General features: G+C 40.1%; 1 protein-coding gene and 2 long non-coding RNA genes across 3 annotated transcripts; all 3 read left to right on the top strand.

Annotated features, from left to right (window-relative positions):
* Positions 1-10: 10 nt before the first annotated feature.
* Positions 11-943, top strand: LOC124328357. The gene is made up of 4 exons (XM_046787116.1): positions 11-166; positions 243-310; positions 381-510; positions 584-943. The coding sequence occupies exons 1-4, from the start codon at positions 130-132 to the stop codon at positions 826-828; spliced, it is 480 nt and encodes a 159-aa protein (XP_046643072.1). The 5' UTR covers positions 11-129; the 3' UTR covers positions 829-943.
* Positions 944-1,439: 496 nt separating this feature from the next.
* Positions 1,440-2,398, top strand: LOC124328359. The gene is made up of 3 exons (XR_006916266.1): positions 1,440-1,516; positions 1,584-1,693; positions 1,852-2,398. It is a non-coding gene; the product is annotated as an uncharacterized LOC124328359 (long non-coding RNA).
* Positions 2,399-15,469: 13,071 nt separating this feature from the next.
* LOC124328313 lies at positions 15,470-16,345 on the top strand. Its single transcript, XR_006916261.1, has 3 exons — positions 15,470-15,802; positions 15,870-16,083; positions 16,262-16,345. It is a non-coding gene; the product is annotated as an uncharacterized LOC124328313 (long non-coding RNA).
* Positions 16,346-16,384: the final 39 nt, after the last annotated feature.

Raw genomic sequence — 16,384 nt, 5'->3', positions numbered from 1 at the left:
TAACGAACAAAGTCCAATCTTTTTAAATGGGGCCCGTGTTACATTGTGGCCGATTATTTCAGGTATAAAACCGTCCATTTTGTCAGACCCGCCTCATTCAGTCTTCTCACACAGACCGACGTTTAAAAAATGAACAAGGCTTCCGGCATTCTCATCGCTCTTTTCGGTAAGTTTTAATTTTTTTTTCAAATTATTATTTTTGTTTATACTTGTTTGAATTGTGATTTTCTGTCAACCGTCAGCTGTTTTGGGCGGCACTTTTGCTGCTTGCGTCCCGGGCTACTCTCAAATCGGAGACAAATGCTACACGGTAAGAAACGGTACATTTTATTTTTCAACGGAAAAATTCTGAATTCAAATTTTTTAAAATTAATAAACAGGTGCCTGGCTTACCCCAACGATTTAACTATTGGAGCTCCAACGAATTGTGCAGCGTCGCCAAAGGCGATCTTTTCCACGTCCAAAACATTACCCAATGGGAGGATCTCAACACCTTCCTGGTTGGACTCGGTAAGTTACAGCATCATTTTACATTTTATCATCACTGTTTTGATGTATTCATATCTTTATATTGAACAATCAGGTTACTACGACACCTACTGGACCGGAGTTGCTGCCGAGGGACACCCCGGTCTGTGGGTTGTTCGGTCGACCGGATTTGAGTTGATCCCGGAAGCCGTTGAATTCAAAGAAGGATCTCCCAGCAACTCGGCTACCAACTTGTGCTTGGCCATCGAATACCAGGCCGATCTTGGACGCTACCAGTGGGTCGACTACCCCTGCAGCGACGAGTACGTCATCGTGTGCGAATATAGAACTTGCAATTAAAAATGTTTTTTAAAATATTTCAACGATAACGTGGGATAAAAAGCCCCCCCCCCTTTTGTACGCGACTGTTTCTTATAGAACCAATGTTCAAGGTCAATAAATAATTCCAATCGAATTCGATAACAGATTCACTTACACAGCTCTTAGAGAAATTTTGTTAGGGTTTTAATTAATTGTAAAATAATTGATTTATAAGTAACGAATTACAAATTCCGTCTGCTGTTTGAAATTGCTTGTCTAGCTTATCAAATTTTGTTTGAAGAGTCGTTTTTCTTTGAAGTACGTGACTTCGTTGTTTGACTACCTTTGCCTCGCATGAAAATAGGAATTTGAAATTCTAGAGATAACATTACAGCCATACAGGTTACAATAATAATATATATTTCATGACAAATTTATCCCAGATTATAGCAATAAATTTTATTTTTACTTTTAGTGTTAAGTAAATTCCGTGTTGTTTTAAAGCAAAATATTATGGTAAAGTTTGAATGAGTCAAGAAATTATTTGAATTTTGGCTCCGATTTCGGTTGGAGAATCAATCGATAGTAAATAATCGATCGATAGGATAATAAGTGTCTGCTTTTCTATGTCAACTCATTAGTCATGCTCGAATATCTCTCGATCGGAGATAAGTTTGAATAATGAATATTATTAGTGCATTAAGGAACTTTCGTCATTTGCCTACAGGTATCTTGGGTTGACTATTATTGCACATTCTTCTAACCTCTAAGTCGATTGCTTCACCTGTTCACAGGAGGATATGGATTCTTGATTTGACTTAGTTGCCCCAGCTGATCAAATCTATATTCTTCACTACATTGAAGAGACCTTTGTGTTACTATTTTGAAAGAAACACTACACCAAGTGAGTATTTTCTTATGACACTAATTATAACTCAATGCAAGAAAACAAGTTTTGTGTTGTTAGTTAAAGACAGCAATCCAACAAAAACAAAAAAATCTGATGGCACGTATAAAATATTAAAGTAATAACATACTAATTCTCAAAATTGGCCTCTGAAGGTAATCCATTTCTTCGTGGTCTCTCCATAATCGTTTGCATGGATGAGGCAAATTCTACCTGAAATGTGCTGTCATTCTTCATCAACAAGTAGTGAGTGTAAATTTCAATATCCCTACTTTAATTTGAATCCCATGCTGTAGACAAAGCAGTGAAGTCAAGATGTTGAGTATGCAAGTTCGTTTTCCAAAAACGATATTCATTGAGCGTGTACACTCTCGATAATGTAGCTTCGGGGTAGTTACATTTCGCCTTATTTTTACTCTTAAACCCCTTTTTTACCTGTATACTTATCAACGTCTCAACAACAATGCAATACTTAAGGTCGTCTACTAGCCCGGAGTTTATCCGTGTTGAACTAGTCAGTTAAAATCCGCCCGAGTCCAAAATCACACCCTGTTCAATTCATCTTTTCACCTTATATTCGATTACGTGTTTCATATTTTCCAATATAAGTGTTGGAAGAATGGAAAAATCGATGAGTACAGTTCTCAATGATTTATTCAGACGAACAAATGTGAATAAATCAATGTGAAGTATTTAAAAAAATCAAATTTCGAAGCTGGTGTCGAAAGTAAAGTTTGTTTGTTAATTTTCTTCTGCGTTCTTTTTCTCCGTTGTTGAAGAGGCGAATTTTGTTTGAAATAATTCCATTATCTGCTCGGCTTTTCTGGCCAGTTCAGATTTCATGTTTTCGACAACTTTCTTGTAAAAACGCTCCCCCATTTCGACGTCGAAATGATCGATGGTCAATGTCAATGGTGATGGCTCTTGCATTTCTATATCCGCTCGAAATCGCTTTAGGCACTCCACTGTCACGTGAACCATTTTTATTTTTAATTCAAAATTTTCCAGATGTTTAATTACGATGGGCATCAGTTGATTAGGTTCCATTGTTGCTTCCCGTAATACGATTTGTTTCACTTCGGAAACCCATTTTTCGCCTTTTTCAAACCAATCTGTTATGAGATTTTCCATTTCCACTTTGACCAAACGTTTGATATCTTCATGATTATGCGACTGCCAAACCTTATTGAAAGTTTCCTTCATTGGTGCCATGCTATTGTCGACAATTTTGTTGATTGTTTCGACGAGATGACTAACAAAGAGTCTGTAAGGATCGTGGAGTATGTTTCTAATTGTTTCGACTACATTTACATTCTCATTTTCTGTCAGATTCTGTTCTTGTACGGCGGTAAAGCTGCTGGGAGGAGAAGGCGTTTGATGTATGGATTTCCTGGATTTGAATAATTTCCAAATAGTTCTCATCTTTTCAAAGGGATCTGGTTTCTCTGTGAGATTCATGAGACTTTGACGACGGTAGTCGGTCCACGTCGATTTGTTGCGTAACAAGAGAGTCTCGATGCCATTAAACAAAGAAGCTGTACCTTTCGTAACGAGAAAGTTGACGCCAAACATGCTCGGTAAACCCAATAAAACCCCGTTAAGAAAATATCCACCAGCCATTAGACCACCTCCAACTGCAATGCTGATCGACGCCTGGCTTTTAGCCTTAAACGACCATTTGTTTTTGTAGATGATGTGTTGGTCAAACCCAACCAGACCAAAGATGTAGAGTTCGGCCGAGATGTTGTCCATGCCTTTCTTTGTGCGGATTTCACGTTCGATGAAGTCGAGAGAAAAATCGTCGGGGGATTTAGTAGGAACGTAGAGAGCTTGGCGACTTCTCAGATAGTTCAGAAGACATTCACTTTCCTTCTTGTCTAATTTTTTATGTTCCTCCTTGCTAATTTTTTCGATCGCACGTTTCTCCTTGTTAAGTTCATCGGTAATTTTTTCGACCGCTTTTATAATAACGATGTCTGTCAAATCGTCTTTCACTCGAGCACCGGTGATGACGTGAGACGCCATCAAATCGGCCAACATGTTACGGTGAGGATTCAGTGGTAAGAGTTCGATAGCTTTGAGTAGTACAGGATCTTCTTCCGACTTCAGCCATTGCCGTATGACGATTTCGATTGCGAATTTCCCCCCCAACAGACCCATGACCGCATCTTCATAAACGGGACATTGTGGATAGCGGAACTCTTCGCCATTGTACTCTGGGTCGAGATATCCTTGGTCATCGATTATTTTCTGATTTTTCAATTCATCCAAAATTCCTTTACGCTCTTCCCTAACAATGAAGATGCCACGCAAGTCGTCTTCTTTTAACTGGGCCTTGTTTCTCTTTTTTTCATTGATCTCTTTAAGATGGTTAAGATTAAGGCGACCAATTTTGTTGAGCTCAAATGTTTTTTTCCTGCGATGATACTCTTGATAGTCATTTTCCTTGATAATATCTTTGACGTACTTTTCCCGAAACACAATTTTCTTTTTCATTTCTTCCGCTGTGTAAGGCATTGGGCTGTAAAAAACGTTATCCTTCGATGCGAAGTCGATTCTCAACTCTTTGTTTTCTTCAGCCTCAGCTTCAATGTCGCACTCTGATTCGTCCATGATGACAAAATCGAATGCATCCTCCAAAACTCCCTCATCGACCATATTCTTCCAAAAAGATTTCCTGGTGCCGGAAATTTTAATTTCTTTTTTTATTTCCCTCTCAATATCTTTTTCATCCCATGTCGATTTTGATAAGTTATTAAAAACAGACAACAGTTTTTCTCTCAGCGATGCTTCATCAACGACGTTGTGGATTTTTGCTACTTGCTGGAAAACAGCTTCTTCATTCGGAATGGTCTCGTTGTCGTTGAGTGTAGGCTGGACGATGCAACCATTTTTCAGTTGTTCAAAATATTTGTCCACTTTTTGACCATTGATCCCGGCTTGTTCCAGATCGGAAGCGGAGCAGTAATGGCTGCCCAGCAGGGTCCTGATGGAATTGATGTAATGACCTAATAAATTAGCGATGTTCACTTTTTGTTGCTGGTAGGCATCAATAGAGAAAAAAGAATTTCTTTGACCTAGATTTGGGTTGATTTTGCGATAAAAAGACATTTGCATGCGAATGTGCTCGTTCAAAATCGTTTCGCTCTTTCTTAACATCTTGGTAATACGGGTTTGTTTATTTTCCCCTTTCTTTTCTTTGATGACGAGGAATGCGAGATAATAGAGAGCGACAGGATAGAAGAAGGCGTCGTTTGATTCAGCCAGTTTTTCTAAAATGCTGGCGGAAATCTTTCTCGCTTCCACTTTTTTAATTTCTCCAGAGGTAGCTTGTTCCACCGTAAGGACATTTTTTTCTAACGTTTTTTTTACTAGATATTTCACCAGAACAACTGAACGGGCAGGTAGGATCCAACTAACGTCGCTCGGGGATTCAGGCTGTTGAAGTTTATCTATCAAACTGGATTGAAGATATTTCGTCTGATAACGGTCAATGCCATTAAAGTGGTCAAATGATTCGAGAGACTTGTGGTCGATTTCGTCGAGCCACCAAACCCATTGGTCCATTGCGTTGTCACAGAAGACTTTGATCACCACATCATTCCATTGCCTCTTTTCTTTCATTTGATTCTTTAAGTTGATGTATTTGGTTATGAACGATTCCAAGTATTCACTTTCATTTTTATTTTTCTTGAAATCTTCTTTCAAGCGAGAGATTCGCTGCAATTCTTGCTGATGGCGCTCATGTTTCATGCTGAAGTATTTACCAACACTCCAGCACTCTTCATCATTCTGACCAGTCCCTGCAGATTCTTGACACAAGATGAGGATTCCACTTCCGGGTGCTCCTTTTCTACCCGAACGTCCCATGGCTTGTTCGGTAATTCTTTCGTTCTGCGGCAAGTAGGTCAGACAAACATGGAGACCTCCATTTTGAAGTAATTCTTTGCTAATTTTGATGTCTGTTCCCCTCCCGGCCAAATTGGTGGCAATGATGACGTGGCCGATTTCCAATTGTTTGGCTTCGAAAACAAATTGCTCGTAATCACGGGTGTAACGATGTAGTTTGTTGGCTGCAATCATTTGCGGAAAATTAATTTTCAGGTGATTATTGAGGATATTGACGTCTTTGATGGTTTGGCAAAATATGAGGATCGAACGAGCCTCTTCCTCGTTCGCTGGAAGAACCGTCTCTCGGATTTCACTGATGATGGAAGACAGCCAACTCATCTTAGTCTTCAACACTTTAGTCATTTTGTAAATGAAACGTTTCGGGAAGGCCGTTGGGATGGAAACGTAGTAATAACATTTGTAGGATGTCTTCATGTAGTCTCGCTCCTCTAGGGATCCCAGCGTTCCCGACACACCGGCTAACCTTTCATATTTCTTTATGTACACCTCGTTGGAAATGAAAACAGCTTTCAGACTCTGCGGTGTTAATTTACAGCCTTCTTTTAACTGGAGGAATTGGTGCAGGGCTCCATCCCATTGGGACGTGGTTTGGTCCGTTCCGGTGTCAGGATCGATTATGATCACTTGGGGGTTCAGATCTGGGCTTGTGTCTGTTCGATCTTGATCGATGACGTAGTCCTCGTCTTGTTTCAGTTCCAATGCCCGTAAGGCGTTGGCCAGCCAAGTGTCCAGGTGTCGATCGACGAAGGGCAGCAGGTGCTCAGGGATCCGGATGTGACGCTCGCGCTCGATGACTTTGCGAAAGAAGAAGATCAATTTAGGATTAAGTGCTGGATTCTCCTTATAATCGATTTTGTTTGTTTCCAATTTTTCAAGCAGCAATCGTCCATTTGGGTCAATTATTCTGGTCTGCATGAGGTGATGCCATAGCTCGTTCTTTTCTGATGGTTTATCTTTCAATGGGGCGTGAATTGTCTCCAAATCTTTCTTACCGATCGCACCGTAGAGATCGTAGAGGACTTGCGATTTGATGACGTCCAACTGGACAGAATTTTGAATTCTTTCCCAAATGAACACGTACAAGGATTCCAACATTTCCATTCCGGGTATGTCGTGCGAGAGGTAAAGGGTGTTGCTGCCGCGATCGAGTAACATGCAGTCTACCTCGTCAATTATGACGACATCCAGCTTGCGATCCCCGCGGACATTGAGACCGTAGAAGGTGTGCAACAAGTAGTCGCGCTGGAAATTGGCCAATTCTCCGTAGACGACGTCCAAGTTGTAAGCCTTGACGCGTTCGTTTTGTGATTGGTTGCAGTTATTGGCCACACCCACATTGAAAAACTCATAGAGTTCCCTCAGACCACCGTCGGCCACAGACAAGGTGGAGTCACGTAGGGCCAGCACGTCGTTGCTCGTGACAACGTCGACTTTCAGACCGGAAACAGCACCAAAAATGGCCACCCCCGCGACGATCAACGACTTTCCTTCACCAGTCGACACTTGGACGAGAATATTTCTCTTACTCACAAACTCTCTAAGCAAGAACATGATGGCCACTCGCTGTGTGTCGCGCAGTGGAAATCCCATCTTTTCTCTTACGACACTGTCGTAGACGTGGAGATATTCGGCCAACAAAAACGACGATTCGCTTCCCTCCACTTCTATTTGTCTCGTGTCCCATTTGCTAGAGTAAAATATTTTCATGTTATCTTTAAGTGTTTTAATCAGTTCATTTAAATGTTCTCCGGTTTTATTTTTTTCGTTTTCACTTGGTTTTTCTATGTTCGTTTGTTCCAAATGTTTCATGTTGTTGATTTCTTGAAAGATATAAAGATCTCTCTCTTTTTCTGGTTTTCTCTGCTCTTCTTCTTTAATTATGGACATTATCGTTTCCCAGTTTCGCTCTCTCATTGATTCTGTCGAATTCGTGCACGGATAGAGAGTCTCTCTCAGTTTATCTACTAACTCGGGTAGCTCCTTGATGTTTGCAAGTTCGGTGTCGTAAAACTTTTCTCCTTTTTGGTATTCCAACTCCAGCAGCAAATAGACGGCCTCTTTCATTAGTGTCTCCAATTCGCCATGACGTAGATCATCTCCTGCATTTAATTGATTGACTTTTCTCTCCCATATTTTGCTTCTTAGCTCGTACAGCCAGTCGTGTAGTGGCAGTTGACTCAGAAGTTCTAGTTGATCAACGTACTCTGAGTCAATTTCATTTGAACCGGATATACCCGGTAACATTTTCAAGATCCGTTCCATCGTGCTGAAAGGGAAATCACCGAAATCAGTTGCCACGATGAGACTATTTCGCAATAGGGCCACCGTTTCATCGTCTAGATTCTTTAAACACGTTAGCATTTTTTCCCTCGAAACGGTATAATCAACGACGTAAGTGTTATAAGGCAGTTCCTTCAACCGCTCTTCCATTTCCAGCAAAAGGAATTCATATTTCCAGTCGCTTGGTTTAGTACATTTCGAAACTATGTAAAGGTAGAAAACAGGGCTCACATTTCTTTGGTTGTACTCCAACACTCTTTCAGTTAGTAAGCAAATGTCAGGTGCGAGTTCATCTAGTTGTCTTTGAATTGCCGCAGCAATTTCCTGTTTGTTCTTCTTTGAGGAAGTTGGTAATTGATTGAAATGTTTTTCCAACAAAAGTTGGGATAATCTATCGGGTGTGACATCACCGTCTTCAGGGTTCAACATTTTGATAGATGCGATGAGATCGTGATGGTTCCATTTAGTCAACAGGCCAATCAAAGTAGAAAAAGGATTGGTTTGCTGCTGGACAGGCTGTTGTAACAAGTCCATTGGTAATTGATTGCAAAACTGTTGGAGGTTGTAATTGGCTTCTAGTCGTTGCCATTCACCACCACCTTTGTACAGGATAAAGTGTTGTTTTTTTCCGGAATCTAAGTTGTTGCGATCAAAAGTTATCTTGTGTTTGAATGACGACGAATTATATTGGTTTTCGTAGACATGAATTGTTATGTCGAGGACTTCAGCTAGATATTCCACTTCTGGCAAGTCCAGTTCACTCAAAGGTGACTGTATAAAACGCGCATATTCTTTAAATATTTTTGGTAAAAAACTGGCGTATTCTTCTGATAGTTGTGGTGGTTGCAGCCAATCGAATTGGCTCTCGTCGCCATTCCGTTGTCTGAATGTCAAGAATTCTTGCTTCTTGGCGCTGGCAAAGGGAAAGGCTTCGTCATCATTTTGTCGCAACACAAAGTTTTTAACGGCTTCAATTTGATCGTCCTTGTCTTTTTTATTTTGAAAGAAATCGGCGATTTGTTGCCGAAACTTGTCCGTATCTGCACAAACGTAGACGCCGTCTGAATTCATTCTTCCCAAAATGCTGTGCAGGGCGCTGTCGTTTCCGTTAGCAGTTGGCAAGATATCGAGACAAGTTATTTTAGGCAGATTGTGTTGCAAGTCCACAGGCCGGCGACCTCTTTGCCTCACAGGGATAGTGAAAGAGCTGAGCGAATTTTGAATTTTAGTTGTTCTTGCCGACGGCTTGACGTAACATTGTCTGAGTTCTTCTCGCTGTTGACTCCGTTGACATGACAACCGATGAAGTTGGGCCTGTTTCTGGTCAATCTGTTGGATCAATTTGTCGATGAATTCGGATTGCTGTTCCATCGTATCGGATGTCGCTGTTGCCTTGAGGGACCGAGCCATTTGTTTCCGTTCGTCAATTTCAGTTAGGTGCTGAACGAGATTTTGTCTGATGATGGCCTTCGTCTTGACCGCTTCTTTTATCTCTGGCGAAATGTGGAACGTCCCCTCAAAATCGTCATGGCCAGCTGATAAAATGGACGCATAGCTTGCTGTATTGCTGTAGGGATCCATGAACTTGGCGTACGGGATATTGAATTTTTTAAAGTCTTCTTTGTCGCCCCTTACTTCATATTCGAGTCTAACGTCGTTGTCAAAACCAAAGTAGTGTCCTTCGCCTTCATTATTTTTATCCTTCTTTTTCACACGATGGATGAAGCCGACATCTCCGGCCGGTTTGCCAGTTCTACCGACGGAACCCGATGCCTGGTAGACATCCATCCTCACAGCCGACGGTTGTTGCGCATCTTTGCCGACCAAAGGGACAGACAGTGGCATCTCTGCTTCTTCGCTTCTCAAATATTCAATGGTGATGGAGCCTCCATAACCCCCTTGTCCAATTCTGCTTCCTGTAAGTACAAGTCAAAATCGGACATTTCTTATAAGAAATGTGAAGACAAATTTGTTTATTTTACTTCGGGTTACCTCTAGAATAAATTAACGTATGGCGTGTCTTCTTTCCTTTTGTATATATTATCTGCATTTCATTCTCGTTTCTGGTTAAGCCACTGATGTAGAAATCCTCTCGGTTTTTGGGTAATAGGCCTAATACGTCTCTCCCGTTGTCGCGAGAGTTGACCGGCAGGATTTCAAGAAGAGTCGTCAAAACAGTTTCCATCGCTTCCTCGTTGGCCAAATCATCAAATGTCGACATGGTCGGAAAAGCCTTTTGAAATTCTTCTTTCGACCATTTGCGGTGAAAAGTTTCTTTTCCGTCCGGCCCAATTTTTCTAAAGGCGCCGTTATGTCCGTCGCTTCCGTCGCCCCCGTCCGATATTATCGTCCATTTTTCGGCGTCCATCATTTCTTTGCAGATGACGTGAATGTTGCCGCCGCTTTCGCCCGGTTGACCAGGTTTCCCTAAATCAGTAAGTCTTTACATCGTGACGGCAATGCAACAAATAAAATTATGTATTTACCTTCCGGTTGATCGTTGCCGTGCTGGCCGGATACATCCCAATGTACTTCCTTGTCGACGTAAATTTTATCGGTGACGATGCCAACGTTCATTCCGTGCCAATAATCTTTCGATTCCAAGTCACAGTCAACGTGAACGGACAAGAGTCCAACGATTTTAATTTCTTGCACGTGCGAATTTTTGCTTTTCAAGTCAATTATTTCTTGGAGAATTTTGCTGACATAAACGGCGACTCCTTTGATGGAAATGATTTCCTTTCCGTCTTCATTCTGCACAGCAATCACCGTTTTGGGCAGCAAAAAAGTCTCGCACGTTTCTTTGATCAGCCAATTTAATTGTGGGGTCCAACTGTCGTCTGATAGCGACGCATTCATTGATTTGAAACGATCACGAAGATCGCATGCCCTCTTCGTTTCTTCGTTGTCTTCGTTATCCATTTTGAAGGAATTAACCATTTTCTCCAACCATACTTTTTTAAACTTCATTACTAGAGAGTTGTCTTCCAGAATATCCTGTAAGTTGGTATGATCTCGATTGATTGCGTCGGCCAAAAAGTCGTTCAGGGCAGAAAGCAAATTAGTTTGGTCTTGAGTGAGGTCATTTTGACAACGGGATAATATTTTATCGGTCAGTGATGTCTTAAAGTGTTGGAAGTAGCTAGGGACAAGAATGGCGAAACGGGGAGTGTTTTTGAACAGAGACGGCTGACCGAGTATCAGTTGGAGATATCGACACTCGCACCAGTCCCGCAGCTTCGATTTAGCTGGTAATTTGCTGGAATTTGCTTCGACGTCTTCGAAGGAATTGATAAGTTTCAGCTGGTGTAATAATTCGGATATTTCGGTGTTGAAATCGGACGATTTCTCCAAATAAGCAAAAGCCTTTTCAAAACTCGCGCTCAGCCACATTTCCAAGACAAATTTGACGTATTGCCTCTCGACCCAAGTCGTTTCTAAACAAGAAATTTGACGTCCGAATTTTTTTCCCGTCACATTTGACTCGATGTAACTGATGGCCTCCTTGAAAAATTGTGTTTTGATATCTCCATTTTTTTCTTGAACCAACCATTCCTTGATTTTATCCGCGACATGTTGTTCAGTGTACGATGGTGACGTCATCAGGCCAGGACTTGCATCTGCCGCAGCCATTATTGTGGTTTATCTGATAAAATGCCACCAACTGGAAAGGGAAAGTGATAATGTCAGACTGAGAACATGAAAACCAAAATTAGATATCCTATTGCTAGTCGTTGTTATTATTTCAATAGCAATTTAATTAGCGAAATGCATCACTAATTAGAGCTTCAATCTTTTAAAACCGTGAAAGTGCAAAACTCTTTTAGCTGTCACCAACCAACTTCCAAAAATGCGACACTAGTTTGAATCTTTCAACTATAAATGACGTCCTTTTGAAAATGGATAAAACAAAGTAATTAAGAAAATAAAAAAAAACAATTTGCTGTTAATATTTCCATCAATCGATTCCCATAGCTTCGCGATTGGAGTTGGAGAGTTTCAGCGACAGGACTTTGTCGACTATAGATAAAAGGTTCCTGTTTCCTCTCCTTCTTTTTATTGCTTTATTTACAACAATAATAAAAAAAGGGTTGCGCAGGCGATGAGAACGAGACGATGTTATCGGAGCCCTGCAGCTGCTTTTATATTTTATTCGTTGAAATGCTTTCAATGCTTGAAAATTCCAGACGAGAGCAATAAAGCAACTAAAGTTGGAGTCGTTAAACTTTGTTAGACTATTCGGCTTGTGGCATTGGGAGTGTTGAACAAGAAATAGACGAAACTTATTGAGTAGGCTGAATCTCTGATTAAACATAACCTTTGCGTAATAAAGTAAATGTTTAAATGTTACCAAGGTGGAAATTATTTTACTACAGAGTATAGCGAAATAAAGCATGTTATAATTTCATCTTCATATTGAGAAAAAAAATGAACTATACCAAATTTTGGCAGGAGATAATTAGTCGGTTTGCGACGGTTTGCTGATTCGATTGCCAAACAGACGGAATTTTAAAATTAAATTCCAATTTCGCTTGTGTAAAGAACAGCAACGTCTTTTCTGGGCGGGTTTCGATCAAACACTAGTACTGGTTTCAGTTTCAGGCAACGCCTTGTGTAAGCGCCACATTGAATTTTGGCTCTTTTTCTTATCTGCGACTTCCTGCCACAGGCGCCAGTCATATAATAGGGTATGACGTAGAAGAAGAATCTATGTCTGAGTCGAGCGGCCGTTTTCTGGCGTACAAACAGTTTAATAGTTTTTTTTTCTGTTCGTTTTTTTCCCTTTTGTACGCGACTGTTTCTTATAGAACGAATGTCCATGGTCAATATGTACAATTAATTCCAATCGTATTCGACAACAGATTCACTTACAAATCTCTTAGAGAAATTTACTACGCAAAAATAAATAACAAAAAATCTAAATTTGAATTCTCGAATAATCGATTATACAAGCCTCGATTTAGAAATCCTGTCTGCTGCTTGAAATGGCTTGTCTATAGCTTATTATATCAACTTTTGTAGGAAGAGTCATTTCTGTTTCTCTTTGAAGGTGACTTTAAAAGGATATCCTTAAAAGGGTATTTTCTTATTCTCACAATTCCAGACGAGAGCAACATAGCAACAAGTGGGCGCCGTTCAACTCAACTCGTCTGACTAGTCTGGCTAGTGGCCTTGGGAGTGGCCAACAACAAGAAATAGACGAAACTTATTGCATAATCCGAGTCGCTAATAAAACCTTTAACTCTTTAAGTGAAGTAAATGTTACCGCCAGAAGCAGGAAATGATTTTACTGCAAAGTAGGATAGCAAATAAAAGCATGTAATAGTTTCACCTTCATTTTGGGAAAGAAAATTAACTTGAAAGATTTCACATACCAAATTTGGGCAGGGGTTATAGAATCCTAGTTGGTTTCGTCTATAACGTCGAAAGTATTAAAATGTGTTCTCCAGTTTATTGAAAATAGTTCAATCAATTCAGCTAGTTTCCCATCCATGGGACATCGTCTGACGTTTCAGCGCTTTCGCTACATCCAACTTTTGGCCTTCTGGCAGCCTGACTGAATTAATCCACCTGAATTAATCCACCACAGCCTGAGCCAATTCATCTACAGATTCTGCTGCAACGCTTATAATTTCACTCATTTTTGTTCAACGTTTAATAATTTTGTAAAATGACGTCACTGGTATAACAATAAGCTCATTCTCGTACTCACAGGAAATTAAATGCTACGAGGTACAAAACGTTTCGTACTAAAAGAAAACAATTGACAATTTCAAATAACTATTCTTCATTGGTCCGCAAGTTGTCCAACTGATGACTTTTGGTGACTCTAGTTCTCCCAAGACATGACATACCTCCGACGCCCAATGCGCTCAGAAGAGTCGATGATTTCTTGAAATTTATGAACGAGTTAATGTAAATCACGTCAACTTTTTCACGTTGGCAAATGTAAGGGAACACAAATCACAGTCACTATTATCGCTATCACTAATAGACTCATTTGATCAACTTTTCACGATTGAGCGTGCGACTTACAACTGACGACGTGTCCAGTCAACAAATGTCGTGGGAAGCGTATGCTGACCCCGTTTTATCTATAATCACGTTTCGCATCGCCAAGCAACGACTTAATAATAGACGCGTGAAAGTGAGTCAGAGATAACTGACGTGACTTCACTTGCATGTGGAAAAGCAACCGGCGGAAAAGGATGTCGGTGCGTTATCTTTGTTGTTGGCCTGTAAATTGGTTTCACGAATTAGCGCTATGCTTACTGAAATGGCTGGAATGCTGGAGACTACAGTTCCTTATTGACTGGGGAAATCTTTATCGTTGATTTTGATTAATGGCCTAAAAATATTCGGTTTCTTTCTCTTCGAATTTGAATTTGGACCCCCTTTTCTATGGTAGACGCGCACCAGATTTAAACCAACTCTTTCTACACTTTCATACTTGAAGCATATTTATCTGGCCGGAGATCTTGTATGAACGAATAAGCTGTTTTGGTTTGACATGTGATTTTTGACACGTAATCAACAATTTTCTTTACTTTGGCGTCATCTCCCCACGCCTAATCTCGTCAATCGTGCGTATTATTCTTTTTTATGTTTTCTTAACTTTTCGATCTTACCACCGTTTCCAACTTGTTGAAAACATGATGATGAAAACCACTGGAAGAGTGGACGCCAACTAAGTAGGGCCGCGCGGGCCGCGCTTTGAAAAGAGTTTTGTTTGTCGCATTCATCTGTCAAACGACGGTAGTTGCTAATTGGTCAGTATAGACGTGGGGACTATTAGTTATTAATCCGCTTTATCTAGGAGCGATCCTTGAATGAAAACATCGTGAGTCGTTCGTGCGTTTTGACTTTCGGAATGGAGAAGAAATTCAAAGGTAATGACGCGCTCTGTACAATCTCTGCGTCAGATCTTTATTGCCTCTTCATTTCCCCCTCTTGTTTCCTATAACGACTCGGTCTGGCAGGCGACGGCGGATGTGTGAGGACAGGGGATTTTGTCTGAAAAGTTTGACCGTCCCGTTTGATTTACCTTGGGTCATTTTTGTTATCTCGCCCTCAGTAAGAGTCACAGTTGGAATTCTCTTGAAGGGGATTAAAATTTGTCAATGTCCTGGACGGAAGAAAGCGGGTGAAAAGGAGGGAAAGAAAGGGAGAGACAGGAACTTAACAAGCCAGTATTTATTTTGCCCACTCAAAACTTCCCTCCCTACCACCCTCTGCACTGCAGCTACAATGGATGCATTTTAAATCTGGACCCGTTTTGATGATAGATTTCATTTTTCTATCTTATTTGGATTAACTAAATTTATATTTAGACTTGGATCCGCATTCTTACAGCTAATTTGGGAGGACAGTAATTTTGGAGCTTTATATTTCAACTGTTGTTTTCGGAATCCTCGATAAATTTAACTTCGATATCCCATTATAAATTGGTTCTCTTCTCCAGTGAAAATCAGGTAACGAGTTCTGTAGCTGTAGTTCTCAGTTTTGAAGTAGAGAAGTATATAATAACATCCAAATTATTTTGAAGTAGGGAAGTTTATAATAACATCAAAATTTCCCGCGATTGCGTTTTGATGGTTTATGATCGATCCATAAATATCGATTGTTTAAATCAGCTGTTTCTGGTTAACAAATGATTTGATTTTTGAAGTTTTTCACTACCGAACGGTGCCTCGTGTTCGGTCTGCAAGCACTAAAGTTAAAAGAAAAATAAATAAATCTCATGCAACGGCTATTTTAGTTTCCAGATTAAAACCAGCATTTATGCACATTACACTCTTTTGACCAGTTTCCAACTTGATATGACAAAACAAAAACCCTATAAGCTCGTCAGCCAAGATGGACGAACTAAAAAAGGGATAACAGCAGGTAGTCTCGATGAACTGACTGGTAGAGGTAGTTGTTTTGTTCAACATTTAGCAAAAATCAGTTCTAAATGAAAAACATTTTTCTGAGTTTTTAGCTAGACAACTTTTCAGCTTTGGCCCTGAAGTTCCTATAATAGTCTTTGAGGAAGATGGCACCGAAATCACTAGCAATGAATATCTGCTATTTCTTGAAAAATTTACAGTGCTAGTGATAGTTCCAGAGATAGGAACTTGTTCACGATTAAGAAATGCAACTAATAACAATCCAGAATCGATAAATAAGTCTTTCTAATGAGCACAAACTACCAGGTATCTCTTATTAAGCTTGTATATTTATTCTTTAACACACATTCAAAATTATTATGTTAGTTGACAGTTCATTCTTCAAAATATGACAACTTTTTTAGTTATACAATGTACAAATGTTGTAATTCAGGACCCTTTTGCTGTAAGAGATTAAAGTAAAAATTGTGAAACATTTTTTCAGGTAGTGAAGATCAACACAATATCCATGAAGAGCTGACGATGAGTGAAGATGTACCTTCTTCTACTGAACATAAGCAAGAAAAAGGTATGTACAGATTAAAAAGTTTGTAATTTTGTGTCCACA

The sequence above is a fragment of the Daphnia pulicaria genome, chromosome 3 (assembly GCF_021234035.1).
Source record: "Daphnia pulicaria isolate SC F1-1A chromosome 3, SC_F0-13Bv2, whole genome shotgun sequence".
Classification (NCBI taxonomy): Eukaryota; Metazoa; Arthropoda; class Branchiopoda; order Diplostraca; family Daphniidae; genus Daphnia; species Daphnia pulicaria.
Note: the sequence above shows the minus strand (reverse complement) of the source record. Positions and strands in the feature narration are given on the sequence as shown.

Coding starts and splice junctions, on each gene's coding strand:
- LOC124328357 (XM_046787116.1), top strand. CDS start 130: ATGAACAAGGCTTCCGGCATTCTCATCGCTCTTTTCG. Junction 311..380: donor TCGGAGACAAATGCTACACG/GTAAGAAACGGT, acceptor ATTAATAAACAG/GTGCCTGGCTTACCCCAACG. Junction 511..583: donor CACCTTCCTGGTTGGACTCG/GTAAGTTACAGC, acceptor TTGAACAATCAG/GTTACTACGACACCTACTGG.